This window comes from Sebastes umbrosus, chromosome 13 (assembly GCF_015220745.1).
Source record: "Sebastes umbrosus isolate fSebUmb1 chromosome 13, fSebUmb1.pri, whole genome shotgun sequence".
NCBI lineage: Eukaryota > Metazoa > Chordata > Actinopteri > Perciformes > Sebastidae > Sebastes > Sebastes umbrosus.
The window spans coordinates 14,493,494-14,517,860 of NC_051281.1; the positions used below are offsets into that span (position 1 = coordinate 14,493,494).

Below are 24,367 nucleotides of genomic sequence, written 5' to 3' on the forward strand. Positions count from 1 at the left end.
GGAAAGTCCTCTGCCGATTGTAGGATTACGTTGTCAATTAAACATGACATTCACATGAGATGTGGTTGTTGACCTGGGGATGATTTCTATGTTTCATTATGTGTCTCAGATTGAAGATACTGTTATGACAGAGGAACTAGAGAAAATAACCCTGGGACACAGTTGCTACACTAAGTTATAAAATGATGGTTGTCTGATTTATGATTCAAACCATTATGCAAGTTCAGTTTCTTATTTATTATGGAGCTGGGGAAGGGGGTAATATTTCAGAATTTCTGAGATTTAAGTCATAAATTTATATGAAAAAGATTAAAGTGGCAAGTTGACAAGAAAAACAAATTTGTGAGAGAAAAAAAAATCAAATATTCCCTGAGATTATAAAGTCATAAAAAGAAGTTACCCCGAACACACTGCGTTACCATAGTTACACTGACGCTTTTAGGCATGGTGCCCAACTGTCAGTGTGAAGAAAAAACAACACAGAAAAGGCATATAACATGACTGCTTGTGTCGAACCAGATTATGGTGAATTATGTCCTCAGAGTTTGCTGAGGAGAGGGACATCTGGAATACCCTGCTTAGCCTGCTGCCCCCATGAGCCGGTAATAGAATATATGGATAGATAGACGTCCTTAGAATCCGCTACACTTTACACTTGCACTTGGTGGCTCACGTTATCGCCGTGTTTAACGGTGGCGTCTGTGGTGTGATAAGTTTGATCCAACTTTGCTAAGTGAAGCGGTGTGGTTCCTTGACAAAGGAACTTGTGAACTTGTTTACAAGTTTTTTCATGCAAATTTATGACTTAATAATCTCGGAGAATATTCAAGTTTTTTTCTCGTAAATTTACAACTTATTCTCGTAAATGAATCTTACGTATCATAACAACGACTTGTATATCCGCAGTCCTCTGTCTTCTGGTTTTCCTTTTTGAATGACAAATACAGACTACCGCGACCTGCTGGTGTGGAAAGTTATTTTATCTCACGCAGGCGCAGAACGTACATGGTAGTTGGCCGTCGACTGTAGTCATTGCGGTGTGTTCGAGTGCAAGGTTTTGGTTAGTTCTTTGATGTCGGCTTAGTGTGTCCCCAACGTAGAAGCAGTGGTGGCCCAAATGTTAGAGAATAGAGCCTGTAACTGAAAGGTAGTCGACATGATCCACAACCAGGTGGGAGAAATCTGGCAGGAAAGCTAAAGAGCAGCATGTGTCCCTCCCTCAGTACCACATCTGAGGCGCCCTGGAGTAAGACACTTAACTAATAACAGATAAAACTGGTCAACAGATAAGACTGAGGTTGTTGTGAGCAGCTTCTAAGAATGAAAATAAAGGTAAAGAAATAATTACAGATACCAATGTTTATTATTATTTATTTTCTGCCTGTCATGTTTATTATGCCAACAGACAGTAAAATGGGAAGGAGTGATGAATTGGTGATAACATTCATAAAAGAAACTGGTCCCAGGGTTAACCATTTAACGGTACTCAACAATTGCCCTGTGGTGTCGCGTGTATAAACAGAACAAATGGTGAGTCACGCAGTCCAAATCCATTCAGATGTGGTTGACAAGCTAAAGCCAAAGTAGTGTAATTCATAAACCCGCAGCACAACCATAAGCTTAACTCAGATTTCTCCATGTGCTATGTTTTTATTCATAGATGCATGAACACAGAACGCGGTGACAAATTTGCACTTGCAAAGTGAAGGTTTTGTGTCTAGCAGTGGCTGCAGCTGCAGTGCAACTCATTTGTGTTGTTGGTATAGTGTATTGATTTGCAGAGAGACCACTGGCTGAAGATACTGTTATTGATGTGGCCCAGGAGCCTGAGTTTTGGCTTGTAAGTGCCATGTGCGTCACATCTGTCAGCCTTTCTGTCTGTTGTTGTGGATTTATGTCAGATGCCTAGAGGTCCATCACAGCCCCAGCACAGTTCCAGGGCTACTGATTGGTCCTCAGAGCCAGGAGGCTTTAAGTGGTTTTGAAGAACCAGTGATGAACATAGAACTGTGAAGAAGCACTCAATCAACAAGTTGGATTCGTTTCTAAATGGTATTACATTATAGCCAGAGCGGGTACAAATCATAGACTGTATATAATACAATATGTAATATACAGTCTATGTTACAAATACAGCTTTCTTGCACTGATCTATATGAGCTAATTTAGCTAATTGAGCTAAACGTTTCAGTTATATTGCACTTATTTCTTTTCTCTTCTTCTTCTTCTTCTATACTACTTCTATATTTTCCCTCAAGTGGAGGAGGAATATCTCTTAAGTCTCACAGTGTGTTATTCTACAAAGATTCTAGTCGTCACAAATCCATATTGTTTGCGCTTTTAGGCCACGCCAGACCTTTGACAGACTCTCACAATAAAAAACAACCTGTCACTGTCTGCTAATGCACATTAGCCATAAACTCGTGATGAGTAAGGTGCCCCTTATAAAAACCTGGGACCAGTTCCCATTATCTGTTCCCGTCTACTAAAAGTTGATTAAGCGTGCAATGTGTTGTTATGTATTTCAAATTACTATTGACCCACAACCGGCACTCAACATAGTTGATATCTGTCCACAGTTGAATTTAATAACGTTATGTTAATTCTTCACATAAATCTCAGTTATACTACCCTGTCCCCTTATGATGTTACATACAAATGATTTAGATTGGAGTAACTGGTGAGTTCTTTAACCTCAATGACAGAAAAATACAAAACAAATTTCAAAGAAATGCAATGCAAAAGAACCACAGCATTGAACGCTTACATTCAAAACGTTGTCAAAGCCAGCAAAACAATAATTTTGAATATTGCTTCTTGTACATGCTCCTAGTTTTTACGATTTGTGCATGTTGTGATGGATGAGAAAAGGCTTTTGAATTATTATAGCTCTCTGGGAAGATTTAACAAGATGTGTGCTATAACCCAGTGACCCTGAATCTATAAAACTGTTGTTGTCGGCGGCATTCAGGCCTCAGTATTGTCTTTGCACCAGTGGTCTTAAAAGACTCCTCTCGAGCATTTACATGAGCAGGGTGACATTCCCCATAAAGAAATGATTTTCAATGGATGGTCTTGTTTACTGCACAGTATTTGCAATGGAGAAAAGGTGATGCAAGTACAAGCAGCCAATGTGTATTAGGTTAGCATTCAGTACTACATATATAAAAGCTTCAGTTTATTCAGCGTGAAACCTTTAGGCCTTTTTGATTTGTGCTGTTTCCTTTCAGGCCTAAACAATATTTCAGTTTCTTTCTCTTAAAGGTGCTTTTCTTAGAGGCGGTGCAACTGGCCTAAAGTCAGTGCCAGCATAAAACACATACCAGACAAAAACCATGCAACCCAGTGAGCAGATGTGTCAAAGGGTTGACATAAATATGCACAGTCTCAACTTAGAGATAGGTGCTTGTCTGACATTACTTACAATACAAGTATCCAGTCTTAACACATTTTGTTCTTGTTGAAGGACATAGGCTCATGGCTAACATGTGCCTAGCTGATTCTGTTTTGTATTGAAGCCTTTGATGAATTGCTGGCATGATTTATTCTTCTTCTCTGTATGAAATTAGTGGTGAATTAGCTCTCACCATTTGTGTAATATGCTTGATTAGACATGCTTTCATATATATATATATATATATATATATATATATATATATATATTTAAAAATCAGCTACTTTCAGTAATAAGACAGCTCGTCCAGATGTTTAAAATGGGTAGCACTGCTCTGGAATCACTGCAGAAAGAAGCTAAGTTGCTATGCCGCAGGGTGGACAGTATTTCCTCCGGATTCTGTTTCTGACTACAGCATCAGTGAGATTCACCTCGTGTGTGACAACAGGCCTCTCTCAGTTAGATTTTGTCTGCATGCATTTCGGCTAACCCTCCATGCGAAACCAATGCTCAAATGAATCTTGAAGCAGAGAGATATGACTTGTGGAGTGTATTATGTAACAAATATGCAACTTGAAAATACGGTGTGGAAGTCAAATCATTGTACTGAATAGGGCATGGTAAAAATCTAAGATGGGATATAATAACTTTATTTCCCCTTTTGGGAGTACAGCTCTGTACTGCTGCCACTGGTGGCTGGTTTGATATCGTATACTATCCTTACCAGACCCAACGTTCCTTCATTATTGTTGCAGTATAACTTTCTCTGACTAGTGGCAACACTAGCAGCAATGCTACAGAGAAGAACTCCCTATGGATACATGTAAATGGCAAGACCGCCGAGACAGTGGAGGAACAGATTTCTTACGGTATATATGTGCATTATTTAGAAGGGGTCTCTGGTGTATTACTTCTATTATCTTGATTACATTCACAGTATTCTACCGGGTTAAGAACCTCATACCAAGATATGAATTTCATTTTTCCAAGGACTGCACGTTAAGAGTTACTCCCCTCTCATTTCACTCCCACACTTTGCATTTTTACTTCGCCTTGGAAATATATAAAATGATATAAAAATGCCTCAAAGGAAGAACTGGAGAAGATGAGGCAGCTCCAGTACCTCCAATATGACAAGATCTAATTGAGACTCCCCCAAATTCTACAAGGACTTCCATAAATTACATTTAGAACACAGCAGTACAAACATGCTGTACCAAATTACCACATACAGCAATTACACATAGAAACAGAAAGTACAAAGAGATTTGAGTAAGAAAACATAAATAAGAGTATGGAGGGGTGGTGGACCGGCTCGGCAGCCATCTGGATCCAGTAGTCATGAGTTTGGCCAAAGACAGGCCAATGGTCCAATATTGAAAAGTGTTTCTGCAATGTATTAACTTCCAGATGGCACTTATATGTTCAGCAATCCTCATTTTAGGATGTCTAGTTGTCCATAGCGGCCATTTAAGAATGTAATAAATAACATATGTAACATATCTAATTATAAAGCAAGGATTCTGTCCATCTGTCTGTGTTTCTGTATGTCCTTCGCATATCTTGAGAACCGTTAATCCGATCTACTCCACACTTGGCGGGTGTATTGCGGGGACCCAATGTTAATAAACTTTGAATAAACAAGTGACTAGCACTCTGTTCAGCAGTGGGGGTGGGGCTTCAGGGCGAGCATGTCGTCTGCAGCAGGCAGACAACTTTCACTTTCGCAGCAAGATGCTAGATATATACTAATGTTACAACAACAAAACTCTTCTTCACTTCCCTGGAGTCAACAAGCGATGAGCAGTTCTCAACAGTGCTGCAAGCAGCACTTCCTTGGGGCCAAGCAATCGGCCTGCTCCGAACGGCCACGTGCTCCCAATGGCAACGCCACAAACGGGCGCTGCAGCACTGAATAATATAATATGAATAAAGCCAAAAAAAGCCATATTTTACTGAATGAGGATGATTAAACATATACTTGTTATACAACAGTAAAGAGACATTACAGGCACATTCCATATATAGTTTTCATGTGGAAACTTACTGAAGAAGTACGATGGGGTGGGTGGAGACATTTTCATATGATGACATCAGTAAGATGTTCTGTACCTTCAGATTTCAGGACTGTAGTGCTTGTACTTGAAATAAGATACAGACAGGGGAGACCAGCATTTTAAGCAAATTAGCATTTTTGCTGCTGACTTCAAAGTGGGGGGGAAGTAATGCCTTGCACCATAAAGGCTGTCAAATGTGTAAAGAGATTTATTTTTTTTGATGATTTCTCTATATCCACAATAGAGAACAACACATTATCTGTGTCCGGGCATTTACATGCCAAAGATTTATATGTGTTTGTCTGGTGGCTTGATTTTGACTTCATTTGGGTCTTGGCAGTTCGTTGTGCCATTGGACGACTTGTTTGTATTTAATCAGATTGACTGCCAACATTATTAATACCTGTGGAAGAAAGAGGGTAAAGGAGAAAATGAAGGAGAGAGGAGGGAAAGGTGCTGACAGAGAGCTGTATAATAAGCTTTTGTACCTTGGACATCTGCCCCTCTCTCTCTCTCTCTCTCTCTCGCTCTCTCTCTCGCTCTCGCTCTCGCTCTCTCTCTCTCTCTCTCTCTCTCTCTCTCTCTCTCGCTCGCTCCGTCTCTCTCTCTCTCTCCCTCGCTCCGTCTCTCCCTCCGTCTGTTCCCTCTCAGGGAATGTTGTGACTCTTCCTTAATTACATTGCTACACCCACATTTGAGTTACCTGTATGGATGATAAAATGCTCTTTTTCAGTTTCAGCACAGATACATGTTGTACAAAGTCTCTTATTTGTCGTCAGTGTTTTCTTATGAGAGTTTTATAATATTTATATATGCCAACAAGCAATATGTATAAACAGAAAAATAGATTGCAAGTGCCTTGTTGATGGCAGCCCGACCTTGAAATTGGTCTCTAAACAAGTATTAAGCCTTGAGAGTGAAGACTGCAGACAGTTTAAAGCTGTGTTAGAGAAAGCCCATGTCCACTCATTGATATTCCGAGGCTCTATGAGTGAGAGCTGTAAACAACCAGAAAGCCCTGCAATTGGCACTCTAAACACACAGTCTCTGCTTTCTTAACAATGCTAGACATTCACATGTATTCAGATTCTTTTCAAACACACAGAGACACACAAGCCATAGCCCCCACCACACTCCCTCTCTCTTCCTCTCACTCCCTCGCTCTTCTTTCCTCCCCCTCTCCGGGTCTGCACCACATCAGCAGCAGCTGGAGAGTGCAGCACAGCGTTTCAGAGCAGAGCCGGGGAGGGCAGGGCAGGCAGAGTGGCCCAGTGCGGGCCATCCAGTGGAGAGAGGGAATCTGCCCGCTAACGTTGAACATTTCTCTCTCTCTCTCTTTTCCAGAGCTGCAAGGAGAGAAACAACCAAGCTCCTCCTCCCCTGCCACTCAGGAACTGATGACAAGGCTGGGCTTTTTACTAGGAGAAGGGATCCCGGGTACAGCACGCATACCTATGGACGACAAGAATGAAAAGAAGGTATTTCATTTCCCTCCCCTCCAACTCACTCCCTCTTCCAACAGCAGCAGCTGTCACTGCTGCAGCGCACCGATAGAGAGATAGAGGAGAGAGAGAGTAAGGATGAGAGGAGGAGGGAGTTGTAACAGAAGAATGGATTTTTTTGTTGCAGCTTGATTCATTTCCCCCCCCCCTGTGCATTATCTTTGGATGGGGATTTAGGAGGCACCTCTGGGAATATTTTTTTTGGCACATCAAACAACGGTAATCTTCTAACTGTTTTGTTTGAGATGATAAAGATGTTTTAAAGAAAGTAATCCCATATTTAAAATTGGCTGCATGTTGTTTTATTCTCTCTCCAGTGTGGTGTATGAGTCTCTCAGTAACTTGAGTGCTATTCCAGGGGCTCTTGAGTATGTAACAAGAGTGTCTGAGTCCCGGTCCAGAAATAGAGTTATGTTAGGTCTGTTCTTCAGTTTGTTTGGTTCTACTAATTAAGCTGGGGTTGTGTGAAGAGCAGAAGCCCAGCACGCTACGCTTCCCTCACTTATCTCGTGCCTCGGACACTGAACCGGCAAAAAGGAACGTGAAAGAGACTTACAAAGTATTTTATGAATCATGTTTATTCGTTGAGATGTGGGAAAGGTTTTTACTTTTGTGTGTGTGTGTGTGTGTGTGTGTGTGTGTGTGTGTGTGTGTGTGTGTGTAGGTGTGTGTTTTCAGAGCTTAGCTGGGGAGGAGCACGTTATTGTCATCTGCCAGCAATTGTCTTTTCCTCCACACTGCTGTTTTACAACATGTCTTAAACCCAGCATGTTGTTTTTAGTTCTGCCGAACAGTAAATTATTAAATGCCAGTAAGCTGTTTGGCTTTTACTGTGATTTGTTTGGTGGTATTGGCTCTGGGTGCAGCCCTAGGGTGGAAATTGCCGGGCAAAAACTAACTGGCATGCTGTCGCAAAAAAACAAAACAACAGGTGGGACTTGTAAAGCAAATGTTATGTAGTTAACATTATCATTCCACAAGTTGTTAATGATGCCTTAAGCCATGCAGCATCCCTCCTATCCTGCTGCTTGTATTCATTCAGCATGCCATTGCACAAACATGAAGACCTTTAAACAGTCAGTACATGTCGAACGAGACGTCCCACTTCTTTCTGAAATTGGCTAAGCATTGGTGAGTCTGACTATTTTGTGAGTTCAGTCAGGTTGAAGAAGAATTGATGTTTTGCAGCAGTAATACTGCGGTGATGTTTTAAGCGGCAGGACAAACATTTCAGTTGTTTAACAAAGTCGCTTATAATCACTGCATATGCACTGTAAGTATCTGCATGTTCCAGTTGGAGTAGAGAATTATTCAACGATTTTAGAGCAATAACACTTTGCAAAATGTGAAAGGGGCTTTTAAACAAGTTAGGGATGTTTGAGTTCAATGTTAGAAATGGTTTGTTATGGTTTGCTGAGATTTTAATTTGAAGAGTTTGTTTGAAGCGATGCACAGCCTTGCAGTAAGTGGTGCTTGAGAAGCCAACTGTGGGTGAAAGTCCCTCAGGCAACAAAAATATCTGCAGTCGGTGTATGGAGGATGAGGGTTGATTTAATTTGACCTGCAACGGTGGTTTTTAATTGGAGTATTATATGTACTGTATTGAGAAGTGTATGTGGAACTGTTCTTATAGTGGGACAAGGATGACCTTTGTGAGCTACAGTTTATTGTGTTCAATCAGAATACAGTTGGAGGAAGATGGGAAACAGGACAAACCAGCTTTAATTTGGATTTCTACGGTTGTCAGTTAACTCCAACAAAGATTCAGCTGCTGTATGGTGGTCAGACAGGCTTGGTGGCGTGCATGAGAACGTAATCTATTGTGTCACAACAAAGTAGATACTTCTTCCCTTGTGAAATTCTCCTCTGGCTTATTTTTGGTTCCTCCAGACATATGAGTGTGTAATTTTCAAAAGCCCTGCTCCCTTTACAGTGCTTATGCCCTTTCGGCTTGTGTGTCATGCTCACACGTGAAAGGCTTGTTTATTTGTGAGGGAATGGTTTTGCATTGCTTTCACATGATCCAGGTGAATAGGCAGTGACCTTGGATCAAAGCATTCTTTACAATTTTCTCATTTCTCCTTCCAAATAAGGTTGGAAAATTATTTTTGTGTTGCATTTATTGCTGCTCATGCTGAAAAAATGTGGACATGTTGCCAGCTGACTGTTTATATTGGGTTGACTTCATACTTCATTGACATGTTTGATTAGTAGAGTACATTCTTGGTGTACCTTAACCATTTTCCTCTTTTCTTTTCTTCTCCCCAGTGCTCTGTGACTAGCCAGGGTATCAGCCCCTGCTCTACACTGACCAGCAGCACGGCGTCTCCCAGCACTGACAGCCCATGTTCCACGCTCAACAGCACGACCAGCCGCCCCCCTCTCAGCCACTCCAGCCCCTGTGGGACCATCACAAGCCCCAGCTCCACGCTTGAGAGCAAAGACAGTGGGATAATAGGTGAGAAATAACCAACTCCTTCATTGTAACCAGATAGCAATGTGTATGGTGTGGGAAAAACTGAAACTAGTAGTACCCATGTCCTTACTTAAAGGTATCCTGTAGAGTTTTGGACTAAAAGTAACCTTATAGAGCAACGTTTTTACAAGCAAGTCCCCCGTTTTGTTGATGCAATAAACATTCTTACCGCAGGTTTTACGCTATAGAGTGGTAGGGGCAGGGATTATGTATTTTTGTAGGCCAACCAGGAAGTTAGAATCGCCCTGGGTTCCCTTCTACAAAAAGCCAATGGGATTTTTCCACTGGGTTTTGGATTATTGCAGAAAATAATCTCTGTGGCAAACAAACGTTAATGATACTTACATGTTTTGTTCAGCAAGATAATCTCCACAAATGAACACCACTTTTATGATTATTGAAGTGTAAATGCAATCACCAGAAGTAAAATGCTAACTCATTTCCGGGTTTCAGGCGTCATTCCTGCACCACTCTATTGACTGCGGTTATGTGCAGATTGATGTAACAATGGATGAACATGGATGGGATTTAGGATTTAAAATAGGATAGGATTTAAAATAATTCCAAAATCAGCTTTGCAAACGTTTTACGAGGAAGCAATGCATCCAACACCTTTGTCAGGTCTCAAAGATACACACACATAATGCATTTTTGTGAGTGACACTGAATGTAAACATAACTTTGTGAAAAAGTTAGCAGCTTAGAGCTAGCCACATGTAGGCCAGAGGTGGAAATGTTTTAGTGTTGTAATGCATTTGAATGAGTATGATGCATTCAACAGACATTCATATCTGAACCTACATAACATAATGTCTGTCAAATAACCAGTTCAACCTGACTTCAATGCTGATTTAAAACCACCTGTTGCCAAAATAGTCAATAACCACGCTAGGAATGCCAGTGATGAGCCAAGTGAGCTGCAGATCCAGTGGGAAACAAGGCTCAGTGACTCTATAGCTTAGTTAGGAGCATGAGTAGCCGACCTCAGGCTAATGACAAAAAATGGCAGCTTACCAGTGGCTACATCAGTGGCTGGGTTTGATTAAAAATAAAAAATAAAAATTGGTACCGACAAAAGCTCTGCTGACCTCTCTGTAATCTCTTTTTATTTTGACATTTATCCTGCACAATAGCACAGATTTCTTTGTACACACTATATTATTATCAACTAATTACAGCATTTCCCTTGAAGCTCTTTTGCAATCTGAAAATGTTACCTCATGCGCACTTTGTGATTTAGACCACAAAGTCTCACCTGCGTCGTGTCACTAATCCATCAATTTTTGTTAAACCCATTGGATTTTTTGTGGCACTGAAAAGCATTTGTGTCAGGTTGAATTAAACCTCTACCGTGTGTCAGTTATGGAGTTTGTATAGAACTGTTCCTGTATTAGAGCGCATTGAGGTGACAGTTGCCACAGTTTGACGTTATATTATATCTCCAGTAATGGCCCTGGAAGACATCTGGGGATTTACACAAGCTGACAGGAATACTGCGTAGTCTATTGATATATTAATCCGTCTGCTGTTTCTACCCACAAACCTTCCGGTGGCTATACAAATGTTAGAAATTCATTCTGAAAATGGCTTTTGAATATTTGTAGAGGGAATTCAATAGCCAATTGTGACTGTATGATCCTGCAGTTATCCTCGTCTGAACTTAAATCATTTCTGAAAGCACTGGTGGATTTTGGGGGAGAAGTTAATATTCTTCTATGAACTAACCAGGATATCAGACACTTTACGCCTATTTCGGTTGACATGATTGTTCTGCAGTAGAAAGCAATGCAGGCCAAAGCCAGATATATAACACAACAATTTGGATTTCCATTACTGCAGAGACTGATTACCATGAGTCAGTCTTTCTGTCCCCCCAGAGCAATATCATAGCTAGCTCCTAAATAATTTATGGAAGCTGTGATATAGTATCTCCCTGCATGATGCATAGACATGCTGCCACCCAGGATGCAACATTCTCAGTCGCATGTGTTGTGTGGCCCATCTCATTGTAAAGCCACGCTACACGTGTCAAATCCAAATTTACTTCGTGAGAGAATGACACAATGTGACGTTTGGCCGACAACAAATCCACCCACCCGCCTTGATAAGACCGTGCAGGCATGGAGGAGAACAAAGCTATGTTGTGTCCACATTTCAGATTCCAGCCAGTGATTAATGTTCCCCCTTCTTTGAAGTTTCACTCTGACTCTGATTTCAAAAGCACATTAATTTGGCTTTGTGCTGTGTTAAAAGCTCCTTGGTGGAATTGGGGAGATTTTGCAATGTCTTAACATTTATAAAATAGCTCCCAGAGGAGTTTCTGCATGAGGTGCCTGGAGAATGACTTATAAGAGCCCTGTAGCAATGACCATAACCCAGCTCTTCGCGTGGTAAAATGACACGCTCACCATACGTTTGAATGAATAAATAATAATGTGTTCTTTGCCAGGGGCTGTAGTTCAACAAGTAAGCAATCACTGTAACCTCTTGTACACCGTGATGACTGCACAGGGCAGAGCTAGACGTGACTGCTGTCATGAATGACTTCATATTGGCCCAGGTAAACAGCACAGCAGTCACAAGGTCCAGGATCTGTTATGTTAATATTAGTGATGATGCAACGTACTGCGGCATTATTAAATCCAGATTAGAAGTGTGTGATGCAAAGGCAGCCAGCTGGACAGTCGGTTCCAGTCCTCTGACTGTGCTGATGTTTCTGTATCCAGCTGCAGCTCGTGTGGCTTTGGCCCTCCACTCATCTTTTAGGTTTGTATTAGAAAGCTGGGTTGGCCTGAGGGAGGATTAAAGGATTTGTTGTTATGTTAGCAAAACACCTGTCTGAACTTAAAATTACTGGAGGCAGTTTTCAACACTAGTTCTTCACTCTACTCTTACATTTTTTAAATATATTTAATAGGGCTGTCAATTGATTAAGATATTTAATCGCGATTAATCCCAAATACATTTTTTATTTATGATTTTTATATATTTATCTATTTTCAAAATGTACCTTAAAGGGAGATTTGTCAAGTATTTGATACTCTTATCAACATGTGAGTGGGCAAATATTCTTGCTTTATGCAAATGTATGTATATATTTATTATTGGAAATCAATTAACAACACAAAATAATGACAAATATTGTCCAGAAACCCTCACAGGTACTGCATTTAGAATAAAAAATATGCTCAAATAATAACAAGGCAAACTTAAGCCCAACAGGCAACAACAGCTGTCAGTGTGTCAGTGTGCTGACTTGACTATAACTTGCCTCAAGCTGCATGTGATAAATAAAGTGGGCATGTCTGTAAAGGGGAGACTCGTGGGTACCCATAAAACCCATTTTCATTTACATATCTTGAGGTCAGAGGTCAAGGGTCCCCTTTGAAAATGGCCATGACAGTTTTTCCTCACCAAAATTCAGCGCAAGGTTGGAGCGTTATTCAACCTCCATCGTGACAAGCTAGTATGACATGGTCGGTACCTATGGATTCCTTAGGTTTTCTAGTTTCATGTGATATTAGTATTTTCACTCTAGCTTTAACTCAGCCCGCTACAACCTAAAAATTGCAAGTTGCGTTTATGAGTTAAAGAAATTAGTGTCGTTAAAACAAATTTGCGTTAACGCCTTGTTATCACGTTATCTTTGACAGCCCTACTATTTAAGTGTGAATTTTGTGTCATAGTACAGCATCCAGTTGCTGTTTACACTGTATTATATTGGATCCTTCAACTGATGATCCGTGAAAAGAACAAAAGTCATTCGAAGAGTCTGGGCTCAGGAAATTAATTCTAGTCCATGCCATCATGTCTTTCCAGTTTTCATTATTGCAGGCAGACTCTCTGTGTAAGTATAAAGTTAGGTGGCAAACAGTGTTGATAAGGGCAATGAGGAAAAGCGGGGAGTTATTCAAAGTTAAAAGTTCCATTACAGCTCAGTATCTCATTAGAGATGAAGACAGATAAATGTTCATAGCACACAAAGAGCATCTTACCTCCCTCACTTGCTCTAATCCCCCCTCTGTTTTAATCTCCCCTCAGCCACCATCACTAGTTCTTCTGAGAATGATGACCGCAGCGGCTCCAGCCTGGAGTGGAGTAAGGATGGCAGCCTGAGAGGCAGCGGGCGCCATGGCCTGGCACAGGGTGTGCGGGCTGACACCTGCTCTCCCGTGGCCGAAGAAGACTCCAACAGCGCCACAGCCACGCCAGCCGACACCCCATCCAGGACAGACCAGCAGCAGCAGTCCAACACATCAGCAGGGGCACCACAGCCTCCAAGTCACTCACCTGAGGGACCCATTCCATACCCGTCACAGACATCTTCTTCCCTCATGATGCCGAGGCCAAACTCTGTCGCAGGTAAGCGAGCTTTTGAGCTTTTAACATCTGGATGTCTTCTGTGCAGAGGATGGTAAAGGAATGAATCTGTATACCTTTCCTCAGTGACGCGTGTGCGTTCATTTAGCATTACATGGAACATTTTATGTTTCATCTCAAACATTATATGTTTTCTTCTTGTAGCCTAGCAACCTTTTGTTATGCTGACAACATGTAGAACTGTGACTCAGTTCAAGATTGTGACGGTACGATATGACTCGTGCCTGAGGCTGACAAGTGTGGTGTCGTTTCTAGTCCAAGGAAGTGACAGACGGAGACAGGAAAAAGCATGTGTAGATAAAGAGGGAATGAGAAGTTTTTCAGAAGCCAGGTTGTGCTTTTCAACAAGGAGCGGGGTATCAAGGCAGAAGTTCGGGATTAGGCAGCTGTTGTATGCTGTGCTTCGGCCCTGCCCGCCATGTCAGACCTAAGCGCAAACCACAGTCTGGCTGATCTGTTCTGCATTCCTGCCCTGGAGCCTCCCTGTTATGGCTCAGCTCGCCATATCCACACAGCTGTCACAGTTGTTGATATCCCTCCGCGGCCCCCCTTTTCCCCCCCTCTCTCTTTCCCCCCTTTTCCATTCCCAGATCTCCCCCACACTGCCTCCCTCTGTTTTTGCTGTTGCTGCCTTTGACCTTGGCCCTGTTGTTGTAACTCACGCAAGCCATAAGTTTTACATCTTCCTTTAGAACTAAAGTCCAAAGGCGAGTTGAGGAGTTGAACTGTGAAATCACCAGCAAAGTAGTCTGCAGCTCTACTTACAATCACATGCTGTTCATCATACTCCATACCCAGGGGAATATGCTGCACATGCTTGCTGTTGGCTGACTAGACACTAGAAATAACAGCAATATAAACGTAAAGGACATGAGTGAAATGTTTGCTTGTTATAGGAGTTGCAGACCAGAGCGCGAGTAGTGTGTAAACGGTACATTGGATGAAAAAAGCACTCTACTAGGGAAGATTGTACGAAGGTGAGGGTAACACAGATTGTAGAGCAGATGAACTTTTTCTCACTGCATTGTACAAGCAGATGAGGCAAAATAAGAGGAAATTACTGAGGCTGGGGCAGGCTGTGAAGGACTGGTGAAAGAAGCATAAAAACACAAGTAAACTCAGGTCAAGACAGAGACGAGTCAAAGCAAAAAAAACAAAAAACAGATAAAACACCAGACTCCAGATAGAGATCAGACAGAATAGTATATCCCTCAATATGTGAATATTAGTTTTTAGCTGGAAGATGATGTATTTCTTTTAGATTTTGGAGCTGAGGAATATGACAGGCTGAAAAGAGCGTTTTACCCATTTCACCTGGATGCCGCAGCTGGCAATGTGCCGAAGATCAAATGCTTCAATGCTCTTGCAAAATATGGCTCCCTCTGGTTTGACCTTGATGAAATACAGAAACTAATCACTCGTGTCTGCTACTTCCACAGTGTTATTTCTCTTTGACGACATCTCGCCCAGGTTCTTATTGAGTTTGAATGCACTTATTATGAATCGCAGTGGACGAAATGATGTGCCAAATGAATGTAATGCAGTGTAAAGGTGCCATGTTTGTCTCAAAGCCTTGACAATTTGTAGCCCATTTATCTGCTGAAGATAGTCTTATTCTGTTGGTTAAAACTGTCCTTGCCATGTTCGTTTTCTATTTGTAAGAGATTGTGTAAGAGATACAGCAGTAGCAGAGCAAATAATACATGGTGACATAGAATACGTTCCATAGCTCATGTACTGTATGTATTTCACATTCACACACTGCGCACTGCTTTGGCACAGCGCTTTGGTAATGTTTCTACCGCCCACAGTTGAATCTGTGCCCACATTGTAAACATGAATTGGTACATGGCATTGTGCTGTTCAGAGGCCGTTCTATTGTTCCATGAGTCCATATCCTTTTACATCTCACCGTTATTTTGCCGCTGACATAAACCTGAACGGCACAGACACACACTGGCTCATAAAGCTACCAGACCAGGGAATATTTGACTGTTTATGTGTGTTGGGTTTGCGCATGAGCGCCAGTGTGCTCATCTCCCCGTGTGCTCAAAAAAGTTTATTGGCTGATGTCATAGTTATGCAGCGTTGCCCTCTAGGGTCTTGCAGAATTCACACCTCAGATTTTAACGCTGTGTGGCGAAGCCCTGACAGAGGACATCGAGGACACGGTGAGACAACTTCATTTATGGCCCAAAGCAGTCTATGTAGGTGTCGCGGTGTGCCAGGGATAGCGCTTCTTTTCAGTTGGTGCTCAAGGAAATTGTAAAGGGAAAAAAAAGATTCTGAAGAAGCAAATACTGAAGCAGGAAGGACCTTAATGGATGAGATACCGTTGTACAAAACAAAATGTATTCATCATTAGTGCATCCACTCTGTGTGCCAGAACCTCTGTGAGTATTTTCCATTGTGTGGCTCTGTATGCCAGCACATTGGATAACGAGGTGTCTGCTGTGACTATGCCTTTACTTTATTGATTGACAGTAAATAAGGACAAAGAGCATACAAAGCTTCAGATAATGACACATAAATGATCCCCCCCACTTCCTAAAATATGCTGGGGGTTGAAAACCGATATATTTTTATTCCATTTTCATTTTCATTCAGTAAACTTCCGAGAGAGTCAGCACCTCGAGGTCTGTGACCACGGTGGATTGGTTTGGGGTTGGGAGCGACTTCTGCTCCAAATGAGGTCAAGTATCTCATGGTCTTGACAAGTGAGAGTAAGATGGAGGATGAGTTTCAGCGGGTTTGTGCCGAGTGGGCAGTAATTCAGACTTTGTACTGGACTGGTGAAGAGGGATCTCGGTATGAAGGCAGAGGTCTCTTTTACAGTTTATCTACATTCCCAACCAACACCTATTTTCATGAGCACAGTTGCAACCGCAAAAGTCAGATCTTAGATACAAACAACCAAAATGAATTTTTTTTGCAGGGTGTCTGAGCGCACCCTCAAGTCTGGTTTATGGTCGCCGTAGTGAAGCCAGCGCGAAGTGCGAGCGCCAGAAAATCACGTCATTGCGGCTTTCGAGTGGTGCGGGAAGGCTCTGCAAGTTGTCGTGGCGCTTGGTAGCAACATAGATGCCTTAGAGGGAAGACTGGCCAAGCAGGTTCACCTGTACAGACATCTCTACAACTGTTCATTGAGAGACCACGGGAACAGTTACATGACATTACATTCTTGGAAAGAAATAAGCAACACACTGGGGAAAAAAGAGGCTTTTTGCTGCAGGCTGTGAAAGAATATGAGAGCTCGTTTTGTAAAAGCTAAAGAAAAAGGTCTCATGGAAAGAGTGGCGACCAGAGGGGAAGCACCAAGAGGCTGAAAATAATTTTGAGTTGGAGGTAAGCGACAGTAATAATTACAGTACACAAATGCAATGTTTGGTGGTACGTCGGTGTTTATTACTGTTGCCAGACAGCCAGCTTTTCTTTCCAGTATCACTCATTGACTTCTTGCTTATCCACAGAATATTTTGTTTGTACCCCCCCTGGCGTTTCGGAGCAAATTGCAATGAACAATGCGTTGAGCATAAACGCCTCTGTGCATGCTCGTAGCGCACGCGCCATCTATGGAGGCTCGCATGAGTATAAACAAAGCTTTTAGGCTCAGTGTGAGGAGCTTGGACATCTGAAAGGAACTCTGAGTAGCTGTTCCTTGAAGCTGAAAAGACCCAGTTAAAGTTGTTTTGGTATCTCTGGAGGCGTCCACGGGGCATTCAACTATGTGGAGACCCTGATGTGGACTTAGAACATGCTGGAGGGATTAGATATCCAACCTGGTCTGGCAACACCTCAGGATCCCCCTGGAGTGTTTGTCTGTGAAGAACCTTTCTTAGCCGGTTGACACCTTGGCCCTTTTATGTGGGAGGGATCGATGTGTGTGTGTATATATATATATATATATTATATTTCCCAGACCTTGTGGTCAACAGTTTTCATAGACAGCTAGTTTCCACTGAAGTTAGACAATAATGAAACCTCACTGTTTCGTTGTTACATCAGCAGTATTATTTTGCTCATGTAAAAGAAACACTGTACTGTTCTTGTATTGATTAAGCATTGGCATATTGAGGTAACTACAGCAGACTAGTTAACAGAAACACATAAAGTTGCTGAGAGTTGCTGCACGAAGGCCAAATTTTCTCAGAGGCAAAGTGGCGTTTGTCCATCTGTCTCATGCCAATCACCGGGTGCATAGCTGGGCCTCCAGAATGTGAACTATGTATGTAGAAGGAATGTCCGCATATTGCTGAGAAGTGTCATTTGCACCGCCTTGGTGAACACACACACTCATACTGTGGCTAACTTGTCCCCGGACTGCTGTGTGAACTCGTGTGGAGCCCGCGTGTGCTGTGGCAAGTTGCACAAATGTTGGCTCGCACCACCTGTCACCGCCGACAGAGCTGAATTCAGATGCCTCTTTACGAGCAGTTATTGTAATTGCATCATTAGTTGGTAGTCTAAGGAACTATCTTGGCCACCATTCTTCATGGAAAAGATTTTCTGCCATATCTTATAAGGCATCATTAAAAAGCTGTCACACAGCAACCCCAGCAGCCACCACCACATTTATCATCCATTTAATATTAAAATATTCCCTGTTTTAAAGCTAGTAGCTGACCACATCACAGAAAGCGATACATAGAAGGCCCAAGAAATGCGATTGGCTGTTTTTTCCTGGGTTTCTTTGTGTTTTCAGAATACCTATATGGGGGAAAAATAATTATTGCATGTCCTTGCACTGCAGTAAACAATCTCTGAGCATTTAACCTCCCTTGATAATGCAGTCCTCTTTCTAAAGCCTGCTGAGACAGCTCTCAACAAACAAATGTTTTTTTTTTACTAGGGATATGAATGGCTATCTTTGCAATGATTCATTTTGATTCACAATATCTAATTAATATGATTCAAGACCAATTCTTATTTCTTTTAAATGGTGCAGTTTTATACATCACAATTCCACTAAGTAATTATCAGTCAAAATTGTATAACCATCACATAAATGTGCAGTAATGCACGACAGACTAGGTGAAACATTTGCAACAGAATAACTCTGTAACTGTAATAGAGAAGAGAGTATATTTAAACAGAGGTAACGACTGAATGTCTTTCAATGGTTGACAACATTTCACTTCGCACTCTTTGCCACCTTCACTCTTCATTATACTTTGGTAATAAGAATTCTATTTTTGAGTCATTCATGTTAAGCTTTTTAAAAACGATTACAGAGTCAAAGGGCCACATTAGTTGTGGCTACTGGAATGCCATGGTTTTGAAATCTTAACTTGAGCTGCTTGTGGTCGGGTTGTTCAGACAGGGAGATTGAGTTGGGGTCACTGTGGCTCAGGAATGGTGCTGCAGTGCATCTGTGGTGTTTTGCTATTCGACAGCTTTGTGGTCTGAGCCATGTCGAGGTAAAGTACACGCTCAAAAGTCCTCCGCTCTTCTGGCAAAACTCGTGCTCTATAATAATGGATCCAACATCCTTCGTTAGACTGTGTCTTGACCTAAGGCTATGGACTATTGACAAGCAGCCTCAAGGATGTGTTGTTCCTTTATCAAAACCTTGGAGAACAGTGACAAGGTAAGGTTTGAGTACAGCTCACATCTGTGTTTTATTAGAAGGACTGAAGTCATCTCCACCTGGTCCATGTGAACACAATCTGTGACAGTAATCTTCTCAAATTAAAAAAATATGTCTGTCAGTACTGCAGCATGAAGGTTATGGCTTTCTAAATTCAATATGCTGTAATGTCTCTGTAGTACTGGAGCAGGAAGGCATGATGTAACTGTTTTATTGGATATGCTGTAAGCTCATGTCTTCTCTGGTAGTTTACAGACAATATTGTATCCTGTAACTTCTGGACCATGTCAACCTGTTTTTGTCTTCAGGTAGCCGTGGAATTCTCCTCCGCCTCCGGCTTCGTCATTGATCTGTTCAGTTAGAGATTGAAAAGAAAACGGTAACCCATTCATATCGTCCAGCTCTCTCAAAAGGTCACAGTGGCATCTTATAAAATGTCCGCTCTCAGAGAATTGTTGGTGCTTCCGTCACAGCAGGAGCAAAATAAAAACCTTTGCAGAGATCAATCTGCTTCAGTTTTGAACAAAGCCATTTAAAATTCTGCTCAGTGGCACTCCATTGACGGATCAGAACTTGCCAAATGCCTAATCTCAAAGGGACAATGTGTTAGCTAACTACTCTCTGCCACCGCAGAGCCATCTGGCTATGTTTGATTGACAGCGCCCCACTTTTAAGAGTTATGTAATAGGTGTTGCAGAACTATGCAACTGTTCATGACGGCAATGTCCAAGGTCTCTTTTTCTTCCTAGCTATAGCTCTTGGCACAGAGTTTTTGCAGGGAGTTATATGGACTTACTCGTGTTTCAAGTTATGCATGTTATTCCTGTGTAGTGAATACATTTTAAAGCTACTCTCTCTATTTTGCTTTTAAGTTTGTACAGTGCAGTTTATAGTTATTTCATATTACGTATATACTTTTGGCCACGCTAGAGGCCTGAACTGCGGCTGTGGCTCAGAGGTAGAGCGGGTCATCCACTAATCAGAAGATCAGCGGTTCGATCCTTGGCTCCTCCAGTCTGCATGTTGGGCTAGATGCTGAACGCCAAATTGCCCCTGAAGGCTGTGCCATCGGTGTGTGAATAGGTATTTAGATTAGATCCTGATGGGCAGGTTGGCACCCTACATGGAAGCCCCTGCCATCAGTCTATGAATGTGTGTGTGTGAATGTGGACACGTAGCTTAAAGCGCTTTGAGTGTTCAGAAGACTAGAGAGGCGCTGTATAAATAGGTCGGTTGGCTGGTCCACCACTTTGGTCCAGACTGAATTATCTCAATAACTATTAGATGGAGTGCCATGAAAGGTTGTACAGAAATTCATTACGTTCCCCTCAGGATGAATTGTAATAACTTTGGTGGTCCCTTAACTTTTTATGTAACGCCATCATCAGATGAAAATTTCATTTTATCCAATAGTTTGATTTATCACCAAATACTGGGAAAGATAATGGCATTCCTATAGCCTCACGGACAGGAACGTGAGCAGCGCATGTGCATTGCAGAATTTCTTGCTTCGGCACTCAGGTTAAAGTGGCAGCAGGCAGTTTATTTTTGGCATCATTGGGCAAAAATTCCATCATAACCTTTCAGCATATTGTAATTCAAGTGTTCTGAGAGATAACTAGACTTGTGCACCTCATCATGGCTCTGTTTTAAGGCTTTAAAGAAATCTAGCCCGTGACGGGAGACTTTGACCAATCACAGGTCATTTCATTGAGAGAGCGTTCCTATTGGCTGTGCTCTGACAAACCTATAGCTTAGAATAAAGTGAAATACTGCATAGATCTAAGTGTGCGGATATCTATTCTATCATCTTTTGGACTCATTGATTCCTCCAGCACCTTAGCAAAGATTAAGACAGGTGGAGCGGTTGTCATCCTGCAATGTCTACATCTGTAAAATGTCACAGACATGGAAAACAGTAAATATTTATTTCTAACTTCACACTTCCTGTTTCCGTTTCAAAATAAAAGCCCTCTAGCGACAGCCTTAACACAAGGCTTTTATTCTGAAATAATTGCAGGAAAGTGTTGTGGAATATGCAGTGACTTGCAGGGCTCCATAATTAATAGAGTGGATTATTGCTATTATTTACAAATTAGCAATATAAATGACATTTATAATGAAGTAAAATGGCCAATAGGAAAGGCAAACTCTATGTAGAAAGAAACGCCTGGCAGTAGCAGCGCAGCAGCAGAAAAGCTGCCGGTGTGGATACCACTTTTTTGCTAGCGCTAATTACAAAATGTAAGCATGCTAACACGCTAATTTAAGATGGCGAACTTGCTAAACATTACACCTGCTACACATCAGCATGTTAGCATTGCCAGCATTGTCGTTGTGAGCTTGTTAGCATTTGGTTTAAAGCACCAATGTGTTTTCCTAAGTAGAGTTTTCTTCACACTGAGTATAATCTCTCCATTTCTCTCACGTTTGTACTCCTAGGCTGTGCACCACTCCCAACAAGCTTCACCATTCAAAAGCTTGGTTCAGGTTTAGGATATAGATGGTGAAGGTTACAGTTGGTTTAGGGTCAACATTGAGGACAGGGTCTGCCAAACCTAGTGATGGAGGCAAGCTCATCTCAGTCTCCTGTACATGCTGCAGTGGGAAAACAGTGTTTCGTAATCAAAGCACAGCACTGGAAATTTGATACACAAAAACTTGGTGAACCTTTTACATATTAATTTTTCACGAAAGAGGACCATTGCAGATAGAGTTTTTTTTTTAAGTTTCCATGGTAACGAGCCACATTTGCGTGCAGGCCACTTAAAATTCTACTTTGCACTAAGTCATCTTAAGCTAAAGCACTTCAGACTTAACAGGTCAAAGGAGGACTGGAGCTGGAGGTGATGTTAAAGTATTTAGTAAAGACAAATCACAGCCACCTTCTGAAACACAGTTATTACTAATAAGGATGAGTGGGTGATAAGTGTTGTTTTTTTTAACCTTTTGTCTCTATGTCATATTATTGTGACAAATTTCTTATAACAAGATTTCAAGGTTCATAGTTCCCATTTCTCATTAAACACTTGGCCTAATACCTGTTCACTGTGTGATTTTGTTGTTGTTTTGTTGATATCAAGATTATGTCAAGGTAATTATCACAGTAATAATTTGTCCCTATCGCCCCCCATAGACTTCAATCTGTGGTATAAACCAAATATTTTGCCTTGTATTTTAGAGAGAATTTTGCAGAACTTCCAGGCTTACTCTAAAAAGACTCTCACACCCTTACTCATACAATGTCTCACAGTGGTGACAATGGACTCCTGCAACTTGAAAAGGCGTAAAGGTGTTCCATGGTGATGGGGATACTGATTGTATCCATTGGTAAGGAGGAAAATGGAGCCACGTCAGGGGGAGAAGGGGGACAGTGGTTGGAGGAGAGCAGCTCAGCCCTCTTCTCTGTTCTGTCATGGGAGACACAGAACTGAAGGTTTCAAAGGGCAGACCTGCCTGAGGAAGAAAGAATTTCCATCAGAATACAGTCTGACACATTTGTACAGCTTCAAAGTCACTGCAAGCACAGACTTCAAGGTATCATATGTACGTTTTATCAATGAGTAGAGACGTGCAAAAATAGGAACGAATCTGGAGACTGAGGGGAGAAAACGAGTTGAAGAGGGGGATTTGGGGGGATATGAAATCTTCCTGTGGGAATTCTCAGCCTTGAAAGAATTGCGGATAACAAGGAGATATGACTTAACAAAAAGGAGAAATGGTTATGGTGCAGGATGCATTATCACAGACAGGAATGAAGGAGTGTGTGCATTTAAACTACTTTAGCAAGTCAAACTGAGTATTACCTGCAGTCATTTCTTGTTAAACCCATGGGCAAAAAGATGTGCCTGGTGCAGAATGAGTTTCAGTGTGGCTTTTGCGTTTTCCACTTCAGAAATGTTGAAGAAATTGAAGAGAGAAAAAAAAGAGAAAGACCTCTTCTTGTGGTCCTCTTGTCAGTATTTGCTGCATAGGGATGATTTTCTGTCCATGTCTCTCCTCCTCGGTTCACAAAACCCCCAACCCCACCACTACAGTATCCATACCATATTCTTTAATGTACGTATTTATAATTCTAGTGCTTTTTCTACCTCTTTTTTTGCATGCCTTTCTCTTATACCTCACCCCACTCCAGCCAGGATCATTGATTAATACTACAGCAGCGGCCCATTTCAAACTGTAATCAGCCACTGGAGACTAAATCTCTTGGTTTTCCATTTATTCTTCCGCTAATTCAGTCCTTTTTTTTTTTACCCCCCTGTCGCTTGCTTACCAATTTCGGAGAGCGTTGCATTCATTCAGCAAGTGCTTAATGCTGTGGATGCTGTGACTGGCTGAGCACTAGAGAGAGGGGGCAGCCAAGCCCTCTGCTCAGCAGCTGAATGCTGCCAGTGTGCCTGCTTGGGAGCACTGGGGCAGAGGAATCGCTTTTGTGCCCTCAGTGAGCTCATCCACTCGGAGCCCCTCTCCAGAGATTCAGGTGAGGGTCTGCACCCTGCCTGCTCGGCTGTATGCCCGCCCAAGTTTATCCCACGCTGGGGACAAGGAAGTCCCCTTGTGAGAATTCCCACTGTCCTTCTTGGCTCTGCTGTTGGATGTAAGTAGCTGCTCAGTTTAGCTTTAGTATCACGTTCGCTCAAGTATTAGTGCTGTATTGCTCTGCGCTCACTGACTGCAAATTATGCGTTTGCCTTCCTTGATTTCTTCACTTTGTTTTAAGTTCAACTTTGTCCATTCTAGTTAATTGTGAAGTCACCATCCACTGCAGTAAAAGTTACCACGAGGGCCTTATTTTATTCCGGTCAAAGTTGTATTGATGGCAGCTTCCTCAGTTACTCTGTTGTCAGCAGACGGGTTTTAATTAGTGGGACATTCCAGAGAGAAAGTTAGCGACAGAGTGCGGGGAGAGAGGGAGTGAAAAGAAGAGTCGAGTGTTTGTGACTGTCTCTCCCAGCTGAGGCTGATAAAGAA

The 24,367-nt window shown here is 41.9% G+C and overlaps 1 protein-coding gene across 5 annotated transcripts in view; it reads left to right on the forward strand.

Annotated features, from left to right (window-relative positions):
• The window catches only part of tanc1b (tetratricopeptide repeat, ankyrin repeat and coiled-coil containing 1b), a 118,993-nt gene that overhangs the window by 57,065 nt on the left and 37,561 nt on the right, over positions 1-24,367 (forward strand). For all 5 annotated transcript variants that reach the window (XM_037788976.1, XM_037788980.1, XM_037788977.1 and 2 more), the window contains 3 exons: positions 6,796-6,929; positions 9,222-9,411; positions 13,471-13,791. In XM_037788976.1, coding sequence (XP_037644904.1) covers positions 6,796-6,929; positions 9,222-9,411; positions 13,471-13,791 — 645 coding nt within the window. The remainder of the gene's footprint in view (positions 1-6,795; positions 6,930-9,221; positions 9,412-13,470; positions 13,792-24,367) is intronic.